This window comes from Aquarana catesbeiana, linkage group LG03, assembly GCF_042186555.1.
Source record: "Aquarana catesbeiana isolate 2022-GZ linkage group LG03, ASM4218655v1, whole genome shotgun sequence".
Lineage (NCBI taxonomy): Eukaryota > Metazoa > Chordata > Amphibia > Anura > Ranidae > Aquarana > Aquarana catesbeiana.
Window position 1 is genome coordinate 348,096,857 of NC_133326.1, and position 19,654 is coordinate 348,116,510.

The 19,654-nt window shown below is 41.1% G+C and overlaps 1 protein-coding gene across 1 annotated transcript in view; it reads left to right on the forward strand.

The window, feature by feature from the left end:
• Window positions 1–19,654, forward strand: part of STK10 (serine/threonine kinase 10) — a 253,740-nt gene that overhangs the window by 51,983 nt on the left and 182,103 nt on the right. Inside the window, exon 2 of the mRNA XM_073620588.1 lies at window positions 6,087–6,251. Within this exon, the coding sequence (XP_073476689.1) occupies window positions 6,087–6,251 (165 nt within the window). The remainder of the gene's footprint in view (window positions 1–6,086; window positions 6,252–19,654) is intronic.

Sequence of the window (19,654 nt, forward strand, 5' to 3'; positions counted from 1 at the left end):
TCTAAAAGATAACTTGTTTGATGCAAGTAAATGCAAAGTGGTGCAGTGCAACAGCACTTCACTTATCTGTATAAGGGTATATTCACACCAGATATGCTGGGGCTGCATTCAGCAGCTATTCCAGCTCAATCTCCTCTCTTGTCAAGGCTAAATGCCTTGTATTCTGGTGTGCCCGGTTCACACCACTGCATTGCGGTGGTATGCCAGAGATGAGCGCATAGCACTGTTGGCAATTAAACTTAATGAAATGTCTCTGTGACAATTTAAAAAAGTTAATGAAGAAAAAAAAAAAGTGAACAGCGCTGAGATTAGTGTGTTGGCACAGTGGCAATCCCGCCGGACTGCACCACACACCAGCCACTGTTTAGGTGTGTGTGTGTGGTTTTTTTTTTTTTTTTTTTTTTTTTTACTTATGTGGATGCTGCATCTGTCCCCCGGTGCCTCGAACACTGAGAACCAAACGATCGAACAACGCAGATGGCTCAGTTCTCACAGCTCCGTGCTCACTGGAGCGCTAGGCTGTGGAGGAGGTGGGATCAGCTGGCTCAAGCTCTCAGCGGCTTGCTGAGAGGCTGAGCCGGGTGCCAGTCTGGGCATGTAAGCAGGTCCCAATACCACGGTCGTGATCTTGCCTGAGCCTGGACTGGCTCAGTGATGTCAGCCAACAGCGGGCCTCAGCCGCTGTCGGCTGTAAACGAGTCACAGGAGTGCAGGAGGAACTGCACTCCTGTGATCCACATAAGAAGTGCAGCCAAACAAGCTTTTCTGTCCTTCTTTTAATGCTACAGCACCTTGTGTGAATTGTATTGCAAGGATCACTTTGTGTAAACAAATTCATCTACTTTAGATATTTCCTGTAAATAAAAGTATCAGTTTTCCAAATATCTCTGACCATTGATTTTACAGCTAGGCAACACTTTATTTCAGATTTCAAACTTAAAGTAGATGTAAACCCTCTCCTATACCCAGTGAAGTGAACAGCCTCAAATGATACAGAGATGAAACAAATCTTCCTACATACGTTTTACATGTATATCTGCAGTCTTTCCCTTTTCTATACTCTTTAGGAAGTGCACATCGTGTTACAAATCTGTCTTCCGGTTTCAGCAGTGGGAGGGGAGTCTGGACTTACACTGTGTGCGAGCTGTTTGGAGGAAAGGCACATACCCCTACGCCACACAGGCAGAGGAACAAATAAACTTGCAGAGCTGTACTGTGAATAGACAAACTCTCTGCTAATCTATCTCTAAGTTCCCTCCCCAACGTGTTTCCACTGCTTTTATCTTGTCAGAAGTTATCATGCTGATAACAGGAAGGTAGCAGCAGAAAGACACAGGACTTAGTGCTTTGGAGAGAGATAAGTAAACCCTACAGATATATGTGCCTAGGTCAGATTTCATGGATGGGGTTTACAGCTACTTTTTTAAAATCTATGTGAACTCTTACCTGTTAAAACATCTCATTCACTTGAAAATATAAATGCAAGGCAAAGTGTGTGTGTGTGTGTGTGTGTGTGTGTGTGTGTGTGTGTGTGTGTGTGTGTGTTACGGACTGCAGAAAATTTTGCATTTCATTTGGAAATCAAGGTCCCAGTGTCTGGAGGAAGAATAGAGGCACAGAATCCAAGTTGCATGAGGTCCAGTGTAAAATTTCCACAGTCAGTGATGATTTGGGGAGCCATGTCATCTGCTGGTGTTGGTCCACTGTGTATCAAGTCCAAAGACAGCGCAGCCCTCTACCAGAAAATTCTAGAGCACTTCATGCTTTCCTCTGCTGGCCAACTTTATGGAGATGCTATATTCATTTTCTAGCAGGACTTGGCACCTGCCCACACTGCCAAAAATACCAATACCTGGTTTAATGATCATTGCTTTGCTTGATTGGCCAGCAAACGCGCCTCACCTAAACCCTATAGAGAATCTGTGGGGTATTGTCAAAAGGAAAACTAGAGACACCAGACCCAACCATGCAGACAAGCTGAAGGCCACTATCAAAGAGACCTGGCCTTCCATAACACCTCAGCAGTGTTGCAGGCTGATCGCCTCCATGCCACGCCGCATTGATGCAGTAATTCGTGCAAAAGGAGCCCCGACCAAGTATTGAGTGCATACTATACTGTACATGGACAGATGAATTATACAGTTGTGTGATAAAGTATTTGCCCCCTTTCTGATTTTTTATGTTTTTGCATATTTGTCACAAAGATAACCCGAGTAAATACAAAATGCAGTTTTTAAATGGTGATTTCATTTATTAAGGCAAAAAAGCTGTCCAAACCTGTCTGGTTTTATGTGAAAAAATTGCCCACTAAACCTAATAACTGGTTGTGCCAACCTTGGCGTCGACAACTGTAATCAAGTGTTTCCAATAACTGGCAATGAATCTTTCAAATTGCTGTGGAGTAATTTTGGCCCACTCTTCTCACTCTTAAGCCGCATAATTTTTTAATTTAGCCACATTGAGGGTTTTCCAGTATGAACGGCCTGTGTAACCTCATAATACAGCATCTCAATTGGATTTAAGTCTGGCTTTGACTAGGCCACTCCAAAACCTAAATTTTGCTTTGTTTGAACCATTTGGAGGTGGACTTGCTGTTGTGTTTCAGATCATTGTCCTGCTGCACAACCCAAGTGCACTTGAGCATGAGGTCACAAACTGATTGCCGGACATTCTCCTTTAGGATTTTCTGGTAGAACTCAGAATTCATGGTTCCATCAATTTATGGTAAATCGTCCAGGTCCTGAAGTTGCAAAACAGCCCCAGACCATCACGCTACCACCACATCTGACTGTTGGTATGATGTTCTTGTTATGAAATGCTGTATTAGTTTTATGCTAGATGTAACGGGACGCATACCTTCCAAAAAGTTACATTTCTGTATCGTACGTCACGGGATACAGAGCCATAGTTATTAAATATATGGGTATATAGGCACCTTCAGGTGATGGACACTGGCATACCCAATACAGGAAGTTCACTCCCTGTATAACCCCTCCTCCTACCAGGAGTACCTCAGTTTTTGTAGCAAAGCAATATACCTAAACCCCAGAAAGAGTGGTCCCTCTGTGTCCCGTGATGTACTCCAAGAAAAGGATTTTACAGGTAAGCTGTTATAAAAATCCTATTTTCTTTATCGTACATCACGGGACAGAGAGTAATAGTTATTAAATATATGGGACGTCCCATAGCAATGCTATTTGAGGGGAGGGAGACACAACTCATAGGGTACCCCCAGACTTGAGGACCTATACTGCTGCCTGCAGCATACTGCGCCCAAAGGTGATATCCTCATGCCTTCTTACATCCACCTGATAAAACCTCGTGAATGTATGTACTGAAGACCAAGTTTCGGCCTTACAGATCTGAGCCATGGAGGCTTGGTGATGCACTGCCCAAGAAGCACTAACTGCTCTGGTTGTGTGCGCTTTGACTTGAAAAGGTGGAATCTTACCTTTTAAACCATAAGCCTGAATTATAACCTGCCGAATCCACTTAGCGACAGTGGATTTCGACGCGCCTGTCCTTTCTTAGGACCTTCTCCTGGGAAGGTTCACCACTATTCCAAGTTATCTCCATTTGTGGATAATGGCTCTCCCCATGGTTCACTGGAGTTCCAAAGCCTTAGAAATGGCTTCAAAACCCTTACTAGACCGATACGTGTACATTACTTTGTTTCTAATCTGTTCTTGAATTTTTTTAGATTGTGGCAAAATGTGGCTTTTTTGATCTCTTGGGGTGCTTCAATTTGTCAGATAGCTTCTATTTGTGATTTCTTGATTCAACGGGTCTGGCAGTAATCAGGCCTGGGTGTGGTAAGTGAAATTTTAACTCAACTTTCCAAAAAATTGTGGTTTAATCCCAGTTCATTCATGATTCAGCATGGGAGGGGGCAATTACTTTTTCACACAGGGCCAGGCAGGTTTGAACAGCTTTTTTCCCTTAATAAATGAAATAATAGTTTAAAAACTGCATCTTGGATTTACTCGGTTTATCTCTGTGTTGTAATATTAAAATTTGTTTGATCTGAATCATTTAAGTGTGAGAAATGTGAAATCAGGAGGGTGGGCAAATACTTTTTCACACAACTGTATGTATGTATGTATATGAGCGTATATAGTATGTCACAAAAGTGAGTACACCCCTCACATTTTTTTAAAATCTTTTATTATATCTTTTCATGTGACAAAATTGAAGAAATTACACTTTGCTACAATGTAAAGTAGTGAGTGTACAGCTTGTATAACAGTGTAAATTTGTCCCCTCAAAATAACTCAACACACAGCCATTAATGTCTAAACCGCTGGCAACAAAAGTGAGTACACCCCTAAGTGAAAATGTCCAGATTGGCCCCAATTAGCCATTTTCCTTCCCTGGTGTCATGTGGCTCTTTAGTGTTAAAAGGTCTCAGGTGTGAATGGGGAGCAGGTGTGTTAAATGTGGTATCGCTCTCACTCTCTCATACTGGTCACTGGAACTCTCTGAGGATCTGAAAAAAAGGAAATGTTGCTCTACATAAAGATGGCCTAGGCTATAAGAAGACTGCCAAGACCCTGAAACTGAGCTGCAGCACTGTGGCCAAGACCATATAGTGGTTTAACGGGACAGGTTCCACTCAGAACAGGCCTCGCCATGGTCGACCAAAGAAGTTCACGTGCTCAGCGTCATATACAGTGGTTGTCTTTGGGAAATAGTCGTATGATTGCTGCCAGCATTGCTGCAGAGGTTGAAGGCATCAAATTGGTCAGCATAGCTGTCATCCAAGAAGGAAGCCTCTTCTAAAGATGATGCTCAAAGCCCGCAAACAGTGCATAGCTGTCATCCAAGAAGGAAGCCTCTTCTAAAGATGATGCTCAAAGCCCGCAAACAGTTTGCTGAAGACAAGCAGACTAAGGATATGGATTACTGGAACCACATCCTGTGGTCTGATTAGAACAAGATAAACTTATTTGGTTCAGATGGTGTCAAGCGTGTGTGGCGGCAACCAGGTGAGGAGTACAAAGACAAGTCATGGTCTGGGGCTACATGAGTGCTGCCGGCACTGGGGAGCTACAGTTCATTGAGGGAACCATGAATGCCAACATGTACTGTGACATACTGACGCAGCGCATGATCCCATCCCTTCGGAAAATGGTGGCAACACAAAATATTGACACTTTGGGCCCAATTTGGACATTTTCACTTAGGGTTGTACTTACTTTTGTTGCCAGGGGTTTAGACATTAATGGCTGTGTGTTGAGTTATTTTGAGGGGACAGCAAATTTATACTGTTGTTATACAAGCTGTACACTCACTACTTTACATTGTAGCAAAGTGTCATTTCTTCAGTGTTGTCACATGAAAAGATATAACAGAATATTTACAAAAATGTGAGGGGTGTACTCACTTTTGTGAGCTACAGTGTGTGTGTATATTTTATTACATATTGTATATTATTTTTTTTTTTTGTGCAGATTTCCTTTAACTAGGATCAAGTGTTTGATTATATGGCTATAGTAGGGACATATGGTGAGGTTCATGGTGGTAAATAACATACAATATGGTGTTGATATTGAATCAGCAGTGATTGGTGAAGTAAAAAATCTTTGTGTGGTAATGGTCAATTTTAAAGCAAGAATTACAATTATTGTCTTGTTCCACTTTCTTGGAATTTATCCAACCTGTATGTATTTTTTCAAGCTGGTTTGTCTCGCATGGTGTAGAGAAGGGCCATTTGTGTTGAACAACTTTGGACTGGTCTTGCAGTAAGTCTAGATTTATATAGCTACTGTATTTGCTGTATGTTTTAGTGCGTCGTTCGTAATAATTGAATCTGTAGGCTTTCTTGTTAAAGGATCTTCATTAGTGATGTGCAGTAGATTCAATGTTCTAATACTTCAACATACTCTTAATATTGGTAAAGATGATCAACCATTTTATTATTCTTGCTGCTTTAAACACATCTTTCTGGTCGCAAACTTTAGCACATTTAATGAATTAGAAACAGAAAAAGGTGTTTTATGTCTTGAATAAATAAATAAATATATATATATATATATATATATATATATATAACGAAATGTAAATTTGCTGCTTTATTTCATTGCCAGGCCAAGAACAAGGAGACTGGTGTCTTTGCAGCTGCCAAAGTTATAGACACAAAGAATGAGGAGGAGCTGGAAGACTACATGGTTGAAATAGACATTTTGGCCACCTGTAACCACCCTAACATTGTCCAGCTGCTCGGGGCATTTTATTATGAAAACCAACTTTGGGTAAGTAGACAGATATGCCAACTAATATGTCAAGATTTACCATAAGGGGAAGCCTTTAAATATTTCAGTGTTTCTAAACTCATACATCTACCCAGTTAAGCGACTGGCCTCAGGTGATGGGGGTGAAACAAATTCTTCTACAAAAGTTGTACCTGTTTTTTTGCAGCCATTTGTTCTGTACATCCTAGTGAAACTTAGAGATGAAAAGGACTCCAGTTACACACTGTATAAAAGGAATGAGAGCTGACTGGAGGAAAGGGACAACCCCCCCCCCCCCCTTCACACAGCCCACAGGAACAGAGATCCCTCCCCTGTCACCATTTTTCTCTTGGTGCCTGTAAAACTTGTCAGAAGTGATTCATGCTGAGAACAGAGGCACTAGACAATAGAGAGATCTGATACTTCGTGCTTTGGAGAGAGGCATGTAAAGACTATATATTAGTTCAGTTGTCTAAGGTTTACAACCACTTTAATAAGTTTAATTTGATATTAGCATTTGAAATATTTTCCCTGTTTGGAGCTGATGGGACATAACGCAGTTTGGGAAAAGTGAACTGTAAAGCTGGGTACACAGGTATAGGCCTGTTCAACAGAAACTTGCCAACATTCTGTCAGTGTGTACAGCAGCCTGTCCGACAGGAGCAGATCTAACTACTGACTTTTGTCAAAAGGACATGCTGGAAAACCAGCATCTGATCAGTGTGTTCTGGTAGGTTGGGGGGCTTCCCCTGTCACAGCGAGGGAGATCACTGCACTAACATTGTGTGTGTTAGTGCGGTGATCTGTCAGTTTTTTTTTTCTTTAGCCCACTGGGTTGAACAAACAAAACTTTAGTGTGTACCAGGCTTAAGAGAAGGCGACAAAGAATGAACATGGTACAAGTAAGCCGATTCTACTTCAGCTCACAGAATTTAGCTGCCCTCTGTCTGACTTGCATCTCTATAGATTCTTATGTCTTGTGCATGCTATTTTTTCCCAACTGCCCATGAATGTATTGGTGTATCATTGGCTATGGCAAGAAAAACAGGATTTTAACTCTGACTGACAGTAGAGAGCTGTGTAAACAGTGTGCATACAAGCATGCATCTCTGGCATCACTGTTAACCCTTAGTGGTCTTCCAGAAGTGTTCACTTATATTAACTTACACTACCTCCTTTCTTTATTTTACTTTATAATTATTTGTGTCATGGAAAATTAAATGCTTTGGACCCTTGTGAAACCTTTTTAGGTTTATCAAATGCACCTCTTCTGTATATTTCTATTTTCCTCTCTACTGTTGCTTTATTTCATAAACGGGGTGAAAAAACTAAAATTGACATAACCTTGTACAATACCATAAAAAGGCTTTATTTTCCAGGGTTTTCTTGATGCTGCTCAAAAGAAAGTGGAAAGAAGATGTGTTTAAATGTGACAAGCTAATGTAAACACACTTCTGTACCGGACTACCCACATCCACCCATCTCTGAAATGATTTGCAGAGCTGGAATCCTTACTCTGTAGTGTGAAAAATTCTCAGTAACATACAGCATAATTATGTGACTATAGTAATGTACACCTGAATTATTCAGCAAGGTGATATATTTACACTAAGGTCAGCTTTTGCTGTCAGTCTGGAGAGTGATCCACTGTGTATCGCTTTTCAGAGGCTGACAGGCAGCTGGGATTTGATTTGTTGCCGCCTCACTGCATGTTTTAACCCTGAAAAGCCTGCACCACCGTGGCGCAACCACGTGCATTACATGCGGCTGCAGCATGGCCCCATTTACTATAATACTGTCCATGGAATGTGACGAGGTGTAATTTTCACAGCAGAGGATTGCAGTCATGGCATATGTACAGCCCTAAGTGACTGCATGTTCTCTTTTAGATGGGCAGTAAAACTGCAGCTCAACTGCCTGTTTTTAGTGCTGCCCGTTTCAACAAGGCCTAAGATGAACTGCAACATTCAGGTTGCTGTAGGCAGGGTGGATTTGATTTAAATCAAGTCAATTTAAATCACTAGTTAAAAAGCTTGATTTAAATCAATTTAAAAATTATGATTTAAAATCAAAGAGCAACTATAATCTCTGACCTGTTGACTCACCAACAGTCCCATTCACTTAATGGGACGGCTGATGATGCGGCAGTGACGCTAAAGGGGAGCCACGTGACGGCAGCAGGTGAGTGGATGCCCGCTAACAGGTGCTTCCATGATGGATCTGAAATGACAGGTGCTTAATAAATGTAACGACTCATTCTTGCTGGCAGTTAGAATCTTAATATTTGCAAACAAAATGAAGGTTTCCTATTTAGAATAATAAGCTGTCGGGTTAGTAAAACAGCGATATCAGAACCAATTCAATCATACAGTTTGTAGTGTACATAGATTTGCAAAACAATGGGATAATGAAATATTCCTGAACTTTGTTTTATCTTATGGTTACTGTGCAATTGTGTGAATGCATCAATGCAGTGCATGTTATCTCAGCTTGCAGAGCTTGGATTCATTGAATGAGTTTACCAGAAATGTAAATATTGCAGAATATACAGACTCATACTCAGACTTAGGTAACTAAGCTCCATTTCATGCTGAATAAACTAAATTATTAATGTATCTTAAATAGAAAACTATCTTTATATAGATTTTTTACTCCAAAAACATTTTATGAAAATAAATTTGAGAAAAATCAAAAAAACTGATGATTTTTGTTAAAATAAAAGCCCTGGCTGTAGGTTACTGCAACCTCCATTATTCACTGCTCTACTACTAATAAAATTGCAGAAGAGCTTAAAATCATGGCAAAGACACTAAAATAACATGACAAACTACATTGAACTTCGAGACCCTGTCACCAGCAAAATTCTTTATGATGTCCCCTTTTTATGAAGCACTGGCTGCCATTAGTCTTTCCCATTCTCTAATCTCTGGTGATGCAATAGCTCCGGGGTCAGCAACCCGTCGATCGCGGGTAGGGGACAGGTAGAATGGGAACGGTCTGCGCCACCAAGCCCTGCCTTCTGTCTCTGCCCTCGGAACCCCCCACCCCCAACCTGCGCTGCTGTCAGTGAACAGTGGGGAGTGAGAGTTAGTACAGTTCAGGACAGAGGGCGGGGGGAGGAGCTGGCCAAGTTAACTTTTCAAGGAAACCCGCAGGTGATTGGTTGCTAGATCTTAAGCATCCAATCACCAGCTTGTTAATATAAAAAAGTCTGTGTCCTCTACCACCCTTCACATCACCCCCCCCAAATCCCTGCATTCTGAGCGCAATGCACTCCTGATCCCTGCATTCTGAGCGCAATGCACTCCTGATCCCTGCATTCTGAGCGCAATGCACTCCTGATCCCTGCATTCTGAGCGCAATGCACTCCTGATCCCTGCATTCTGAGCGCAATGCACTCCTGATCCCCTGCATTCTGAGCGCAATGCACTCCTGATCCCCTGCATTCTGAGCGCAATGCACTCCTGATCCCCTGCATTCTGAGCGCAATGCACTCCTGATCCCCTGCATTCTGAGCGCAATGCACTCCTGATCCCCTGCATTCTGAGCGCAATGCACTCCTGATCCCCTGCATTCTGAGCGCAATGCACTCCTGATCCCTGCATTCTGAGCGCAACGCACTCCTGATCCCCTGCATTCTGAGCGCAACGCACTCCTGATCCCCTGCATTCTGAGCGCAACGCACTCCTGATCCCCTGCATTCTGAGCGCAATGCACTCCTGATCCCCTGCATTCTGAGCGCAATGCACTCCTGATCCCCTGCATTCTGAGCGCAATGCACTCCTGATCCCTGCATTCTGAGCGCAACGCACTCCCGATCCCTGCATTCCTTCTTCCTTTTTCGGTGTCCACTGCTTTTGTGATCTACATTTAGAATTAACAATGTATTCTCACCTGCAGTAGATCACAAAGGCAGTGCGTTTTGAACACGGTACAGGAAACGCACATGGAACATGCCTTTCTGGCATTGCGTTCTGGTGTGAACCGGCCCTAACAGGACACTGCCCGGTGATCTTTGACTTCATCAGTGTTGTTCAAGTAGATCTCCATCTAAGGTTGCCTACCCCTGCCATAGCTTATATCTCCAACTTTTGCCCATACTAAAACAATCCAGCCCAAATTAAGGGGGGCATGACTTTAACAGCTAACCAGTCACACCCAGCATCTAAATCCAGCTCTTGATTGTTATCTTCACTCTCATTCTTTCTTCTAATGGGTGAGGAAGGAATGATGGGCAGGGATTGGCAGGGAAGTGCCTTGTAGGGTTAAGTTTCAGGCATTCTCTCTACTTTCTGAACATACGGTAGTTGTTTGGTTCTGGGTATCAGTGTAGCTTGGGGGTCACAGTAGCAGGGAGCCACAGCTCCATGGTTGAAAACCATTTGATTTGACATCTTAAATCTGCTGGGGCTTCTGATGTAGCCCCTGACTGGAACACCTATCAAAGGGATTAACACATTTAAAGCACTCTACGTATAAACTGAAGTCTAGTTTTGATATTTTCTTTTTTTGAGACTATCTAATGTGAATGAAATAATGTGCTTGGATCGTAGCCTTCTTTGCAGAACTGTTCCAGCAGACAGTGTAGGGTGCTGTGGTATGTTATCAGTATATATGCCTTTTCATCCATGTCTCTTGCATGTCTTTGTCATTTTTATGACCTCCAATCAATTGCCATGTGGTATCGGGTAGTTAAGAAAAACCTGTTCTGATGACTTCTAACTAATGTGTTTCTTGTATCTGTTTACATAAGCTAACAGTTCATTTTTTTCAATAATAAATTGTTGGTACATTCACGTCATGATGTGTATTTGTAATTATGTATGCTTCAGGCATTGCATTGTTTACTATAGAAGAATGCTTCAAAAATGCACAAAAGTCATTACTGTGTCAAAGCAAGTTGAATGTAAGCTTAAAGCTAGCTTACAAAAAGTCCATCACCAAGAGAACTTCCATTTTTACGTATTGATGATCTGCTATCAAGGCACCACTAAACTGATTGATTTATAAATATGCTAAAAATGGCTATTACTGCTTGAAATGACAGATTTTATTATTCAAACACAACAGTAAATTGCTATTGATATTTCAAAAATTCATAGTAGGGTTAAAATTATGGCCCAAACAAAACTGTTTCATTGAGAAACACATCACTCTGTTGCTGAATTGTGAATTAACATTTATTTAATATGTCAGATTTCCTAGAAAATGAGAATTCTAAACAAAGATGTCCACTATTGTCTTGAGAGATAAGAGCAACGTGGATTTAATCTGGATGGAAAATACATATGACAGCCCATAGATGATTCAATTTTTTTAGTTCAACCAGCAGATTGAACAGAAAAAAATCACTGGATTCCCCCATCCACACATCAAATGGGGGAATCCTCTCCGCTGGGCCTTTTATATTCTGACAGAAGGGGGACTTCCTCCCTGTCAGAATACACTGATCAGTTCCGATGGCTATAAGTGGCGGTGTTGAAGGAGTGGAAATTTTCCAACATGGCAGTAGTTGATCAGTAGAATGACTTCTGTACAATCACCCTGCCCATACATGGATTGAAATTTGACCAGTTCCTGCTGAACCGGACAGAATTTTGATTCATTCATGTATGGCTGGCTTAAAGCATTGATGCCCAACTGCACAAATGAAATATGTCAGTGCAGATTGGTATTTAGCATGTAGTGGCATCTGTTTCTCTGTTTTCTGCAACTGTAATAACTAAGATGCTACCCCTAGAAGTGTAACTTAAAGGGATAAAAACATAGTACTCTCATGGTCCTGAAGTCTTCCAACAGTGATGATGCCACGACACAAGGCAGAAACAAGACCAGGTGGCAGGCCTGATCTTCAGCTTTTGAGTGGTAATTTTCTGGAAGCTTAAAGGTGCACCTTCATTCAATAATGACACATTCCACCCACATCACAATTCTCCCCTTTTTACTCATTAATGACCCACCTCCTGCCTCCATTCTCACCTAGGTGAGAATGACTTGGGCTTCATGTACACGGGACGTTTTTACAACCTCTCCTGAACGATTTAACTTGACAGTTAGTGAAGTAGAATAGTAAGGTATCGAACCAGGCAGAACTTCAGCAATGCAGGTTTATTAACAGCTGATAACATACAGGTTTATGTTCAAAATATTACAATATACAGGTCTAATTTATACAGTTTCTTACAATGCATGCATATTAGATATAAATATTCTTATCCTCTAACCAAATTTAAACAATTGTGAATTGTTCTCACCTTGAACCAGAATGGGTCTTTACTGCCAATTCTTGGGAACCTCTCACCTGATAGGGACCAGCCGATCTTCCGGTGGTCTGGTCCCCTCACAGAGTTCTGGGTTCCAGCTCGACCAAGTTCTTGAGGGAAATTCACCTGAGACCACATTCTGGAACAAGTTAAGAAGTCTTCTCTGACTCGTACGAGGAGACAAGTTATGGACAGATACTTGCCCATTGGTTCTGACCTCTATGACCCGTGCAATAGGGCAGCATACATAGAGTTCAGCCTTATGAGCTCCTATCTGACTTGTCCGAGGGGACAAGTTAGGACAGATACTTGCCCATTGGTTCTGACCTCTATGACCCATGCAATAGGGCAGCATACATAGAGTTCAGCCTTATGAGCTCCTATCTGACTTGTCTGTCTAACAATTGCAGAGCTTGCATTTATATACACTTTTACAAGTCTTATCTTAACATCTCTCTTACATATGATTGGTCGCTAAGATCTACGTCAAAGTAACCAACCATAAATCTGACATCTGTTCTACAACCAGATAAACTTAATTATTCCCAAAATTCCTATATGTTCATTAAAGTGATTTATAACTGTTTTTGTCCAATTAAAAACACCTGTATAGAGACAGTCTGGCACCCAGCTGTGTTATCAAACTCTCCTTACCTTGATAAGATTTAACTAGCTTCAAGGATTTGCAGATTTACAACTTTGAGATAATTAACTTTTAATAACCCCACCAGATGTTTTATATGTTTCACTATATGCATGTATTTTAACAGTTTTAATGAGGGCACAAGCAGACCTTTGTTTGACCCTGTCAAACTTAATAATTAATGTTCTGTACATAACTTTCCTGTATTCCACCTAATTATTTTAACCACCTGTTTTCTTATTTGCCTGAGACAATTCTATATTACTTGAATCTATTCTAATGAACTTTCACCCAGTAAACTATCTTAATACATTTTCGAGAACACCTGTGTACAAGTACTTGTCATAAAGCAGAGGTCATTTAAAGTTCAACACTTATAAATGAAGACTTTCTAAATCTATGGAAAACACAGTATACATTATTAAAGATTAATAATTGTTGCTTTACTTATTGAATAATAATATTGATAAAACCACTACTATATAATAATAATAATAATAATCAATAAAATATATGCAAATCAATATATATATATATGAAATACATTGGCTAATATGAGATTCCACAACAATAGTAACCCATGTTTAAAACGTCAGTTTTGCCGTATTTACATGCCGCGTTTAGCAGCGTTTGCGTTTTTTATAAGCGGTTTAAAGAATAAAAATAAAATAGATAAAATTTTATTTTAAAAAATAGCCAAAAATGAAAAACGTCTTTAAACGAAGCGCAGCCAAACGCGAGTTAGCGGATTTAGCTGTGTTTAAAAGCGTTTGGCGCTTGAAATGCCTCTAGACTCCAATTTTTTTGCGTTCCAAAAAAAGCCTCTAAACTCAACTGCCTAGAAACAACTGTAAAGGACCCTGTGTACACGTAGTGATAAGATAACAGAGGAGAGTTCAGGAGCAGTTGAAAAAAATGCCCAACTGCTCCTAAACGTCGGTTTACCAGCAGCAGTGTACATGAGGCCTTAAAGCCTCCTGGAATAGCAAAGTCACATATCCCAGAAAATGTTTCCACAGCTCAGAAACATTTATCTGGTGCTCCATCAGACAACTGGCTCCAAGAACCTAGAAGAGACGTCTGACTTCCGTGTTATGAAGAAAAGGAAAAAGACGGCGTGGTATGTTTTTTCAATGGAGGAGCATTGAGGGAGGAAAGACATCATCCCTCTTTAAAATTTAATTTTTGAATGGTTGTTATATAATACGACTACCCCAGTTTGATATTACCTCTAGCATGTAATATGTCTTACATAACGAAACTGCTAGGATATATGTCTCTTATGTTTCAACCTACCTATGCATATGTAAAACTCTTCGATTTATCGTTACTACTACTAGTTGTATTGTAATTTTATCTTAACTCTAATAATAAAAAATATTTGATATAAAATTTAATTTTTTTTTTTAATTTAATTTTTTTTTTTTTCCCCCCAAAGCCGTGTGGAATATATTCTTTTGCAATGATATATTTTTTTATCTATGACATGGTCTTCAAACTATATAGCAAGAAGACCTTTAATGAAAGATTTCTGAAAGACTTTATGTAAAGTCTTAAATTATTGCAAGTTCTTGCTACTGAAGACAAAGAAATCCGGGTATACTATTCAAGTAACACCGTACTTCTTAATGCAGTTCTCAAATGAGAAATATGCATAATTGCTACAAGGGGGCACTGCAGGGGAAAGGCTCCAGTTTAGTTTGCTTGTGGGTTACGTCTTGTACTTCCTACAGTTGGGTGATTGTTGGGATACAGTAGATGATTTCTCTCAGGCCTTAATTGACAGGTAAGCAGTTACATTTGTCTGACAAATTAGTTTTATCTTTATAATCTTTAGCCACTTCAGCCCCGGAAGGATTTACCCCCTTAATGATCAGGCCATTTTTTGTGATACGGCACTGCGTTGCTTTAACTGACCATTGCGTCGTTGTGTCCAAACAAAATTGATGTCCTTTTTTTTTTCTCCCACAAAGAGAGCTTTCTTTTGGTGTTATTTGATCACCTCTGCCTTTTTTTTATTTATAACGCAAAAAAAAAAGTAAATGAAAACGGTTTTGGAAAAAAAATGTTTTTTTACTTTTCTGCTATAATATATATCCAAAAAAATATATATATATATAAAAAACAAATTTTATTCATCAGTTTAGGCCAATATATATTTTCTTCTACATATATTTGGTGAAAAAAATTACAACAACCATATATTGATGGTTTGTGCAAAAGTTAGTGTCTACAAACTATGGGATAGATTTATGGCGGCGATTTGCAGTTGGGACTGCGACATTGCGGCGGACAAATCTGTCCCCAAGTGACTTTTTGGGGACCAATGACCTTATTACAGTGATCAGTGCTAAAAAAAAAAAAAAAAAAAAAAAAAATGCACTGATCAAAGTATGAATGACACTGGCAGGGAAGGGGTTAACACTAGGGACGATCAAGGGGTTAACTGTGTTCCCTGGATGTGTTCTAACTGTGTAGGGGATGGGCTTACTGGGACAACAGAGATCGCTGTTTTTGATCACTAGGAACAGCAGATCTCAGTATTGTCCCGTCAGAACGGGGATCCACCTTGTTTAATGGGGTTCTGCCTCTATGTGCTGTGATCGTGGGTGGCCGGCGGACTTCGAGAGCCCATTTTATCTTGTGCTCTGACCAACGTACAGGTATGTTAGTTCACATAGCCGGGCCACCCTGCCTTTATCATATGCTGTGGGCGTTCTGGAAGTGGTTAAATTATTCCTACATAATGTTCTCCACCATCACAGCATAACACTTGCCTATATTCTGGTCAGTAAGTTGTCTTTTCTTTTCCTCCTCTTAGTAAAATGGTGAGACTAATATCTAGAATTTGAAAACCTTTCAACAGCTCAATTTCTGCTGAGAGCAAAGCTGCCATTTGCAAATATTGTGAGAAGAAATATTATTTTCCAACACCAACAAGGATGACAAAACACATCCTTGCATGCGAGAGGTACCATAAAGACATTAAAAATACTTTATGTAATGAAAGGATGAGAACCATAATTAAAGTGCCAGTAGCCTTTCCCTCCAGAGTTCTCATTCTAGATCATCACAAAGTGTTTCTTCACCAGCAGCATCTACAAGTTAAGACGTGTTTCAAACCAATTCATTTTGTAAAGCTACTCCACACTGATTTTTTTTTTTCAGAATAAAAACCTGGAATAAAACTTTTATTTCCCATGGTTCCCAAATTTGTGGAAATTTTGCATCTCTAGGCCACAGGAGAGCATAAATTCATGTATATCCCTTGCAGGAAGAATGGGCTATCAGCAGACCCTGTGCAAAGTGACAAGCGTAATGCTGGGCATTTATCATAAATTTGCCCCCACCAAGGTGATAACGATGCAGTGATTTTTTTTCTTTTGAAGACCATTTAATATATCCTGTGAAATGTTCGAAGCGGGCTACTTGTTTATCACATCATAGACTGCAGTCCAGCTTTGCATAGTACTGTCAATTCCATCACTGACAAAAAGGAATAGAGTAAATTAGACAAAGTATTAAATTGGTTGCACTGACTATAGACTGCTGTGTGCACATTTAGAACAGTGTCTGGGAAACGACCCCTCACTCACTATACCACTAAAGGACAGCATGCTTCCCAACCTGTATGTTGTGCAACACCTCATGTGACAACACTGAAGAAATTACACTTTGCTACAATGTAAAGTAGTGAGTGTACAGCTTGTATAACAGTGTAAATTTGCTGTCTCCTCAAAATAACTCATCACACAGCCATTAATGTCTAAACTGCTGGCAACAAAACTGAGTACACCCCTAAGTGAAAATGTCCAAATTGGGCCCAAAGTGTCAATATTTTGTGTGGCCACCATTATTTTCCAGCACTGCCTTAACCCTCTTGGGCATGGAGGTTCACCAGAGCTTCACAGGTTGCCACTGGAGTCCTCTTCCACTCCTCCATGACAACATTACGGAGCTGGTGGATGTTAGAGACCTTGCGCTCCTCTACCTTCTGTTTTGAGGATGCCCAATAAGGTTTAGGTCTGCAGACATGCTTGGCAAGTCCACCTTCACCCTCAGCTTCTTTAGCAAGGCAGTGGTCATCTTGGAGGTGTTTGGGATCGTTATGTTGGAATACTGCCTCGCGGTCCAGTCTCTGAAGAGAGGGGATCATGCTCTGCTTCAGTATGTCACAGTACATGTTGGCATTCATGGTGCCCTCAATGAACTGTAGCTCCCCAACGTCAGCAGCACTCATGCTGCCCCAGACCATGACACTCTCACCATCATGCTTGACTGTAGGCAAGACACACTTGTCTTTGTACTCCTCAACTGGTTGCCGCCACACACGCTTGATACCATCTGAACCAAATAAGTTCATCTTGGTCTCATCAGACCACAGGACATGGTTCCAGTAATCCATGTCCTTAGTCTGCTTGTCTTCAGCAAACTGTTTGCAGGCTTTCTTGTGTAGCGGCTTCCTTCTGGGGCGACAGCCTTGCAGACTAATTTGATGCAGTGTGCGGCATATGGACTGAGCAGTGACAGGCTGCCCCCACCCCTTCAACCTCTGCAGCAATACTGGCAGCACTCGTACGTCTATTTCCCAAAGACAACCTCTGGATGTGACGCTGAGCACGTGCACTCAACTTCTTTGGTCGACCATGGAAAGGCCTGTTCTGAGTGGAACCTGTCCTGTTAAACTGCTGTATGGTCTTGGCCACCGTGCTGCAGCTCAGTTTCAGGGTCTTGCCAATCTTCTTATAACCTAGACCAGTGATGGCGAACCTTGGCACCCCAGATGTTTTGGAACTACATTTCCCATGATGCTCAACTACACTGTAGAGTGCATGAGCATCATGTGAAATGTAGTTCAAAAACATCTGGGGTGCCAAGGTTCGCCATCACTGGCCTAGATCATCTTTATGTAGAGCAACAATTAATTTTTTCAGATCCTCAGAGCTCTTTGCCATGAGGTGCCATGTTGAACGTCCAGTGACCTGTATGAGGCCGGGTTTACACTGGTTCGACACAGCACTCGTCCTACTTTGGATCCGACTTTTCCCTGTGACTTGAAGTCAGAGACGTGTCCGACTTCAATGAACCGGGATCCGACTTGGATCCCTGCCAATACCAGGCACTGTTTTTGGTATGAATCTTGAGGGGGAACTCCATGCCAAATTTTAAATAAAAACCTGGCATGGGTTCCCCCTCCAAGAGCATACCAGGCCCTTCGGTCTGATATGGATTTTAAGGGGAACCCCCTATGCTGAATAAACGGCGTGGGGGTCCCCCCAAAATCCATACCAGACCCTTATCCGAGCCCGGCCGGTCAGGAAAGGGGGAGGGGATGAGCAAGCGCCCCCCCTCCCGAACCTTACCAAGCCCTCAACATGGGGGGGTGGGTGCTTTGGGGAACCCCAAACCACCTTGTCCCCATGTTGATGAGGACAAGGGCTTCTTCCTGACAACCCTGGCCGTTGGTTGTCGGGGGTCTGCGGGCGGGGGGCTTATCGGAATCCGGGAGCCCCCTTTTAATAAGGGGGCCCCCAGATCCCGGCCCCCCAATGTGAATTAGTATGGGGTACATCGTTTAGACATTAATGGCTGTGTGAGTTATTTTGAGGGGACAGCAAATTTACACTGTTATACAAGCTGTACACTCACTACTTTACATTGTAGCAAAGTGTAATTTCTTCAGTGTTGTCACATGAAAAGATATAATAATAAAATATTTATAAAAATGTGAGGGGTGTACTCGCTTTTGTATACAGCTTAATTATATTTTTCAGCAAGGTGGAAGACCTGTCCCAATACATTCCTTTTAGCAACGAAAGGGTTTATCTTCCCCTCTGTAACGTACACCAGGAACACAGTACAAAGGCAAAGTGTCCATTCACATTCATGAGTCTACTAAAGAGTTAGTGGGCAGATAGCACTTGTCCTGAATAGAGACATTGTCAGCGCCTTGGTATGGTATGCTGAGCAAGGCACAAAAACCTTATTCTTGCATCCCCACCTACAGAGCATGTGTACCCAACTCTGACGCACACAGCTGCTTTCCTTCCCATGTTTTCCTTTGGGCAAATTTGCTGAAAGTTTTTTTTTTTTTTTTTTTTTTTTTTCCTTCTATTGTGTTTATACTGTAAGTTAAATGCAGGTCTGCCATGAACAGATTTTGATAGAATATACACAGTGTGTGTGTTTGAGTTGTCGGAAAAAAGAATGCCAGTCTTGATTTAAAACTATATTATAGACTATCCATAAATATGGTTTACCTGGTCACTAGGTGGAGATCTTATGTAAATCTAAGGGAAAAAGCTGAAAAATGGAACTTTAAATGTGCAAATTTTAAGAATGGACCACACTCACAATATGTATAAAACATATTTTTTATTGGGTATAAATGTTAAAAGAAGAATCCTAAAAAGAGCATTTCTTTAAGCCTGCATAGCCTTTTATCAGACACCATATCCCATCAAATGATGGTTCATAGATAAATATGTATGAGAACTCAACAATATGAGAATGGATCG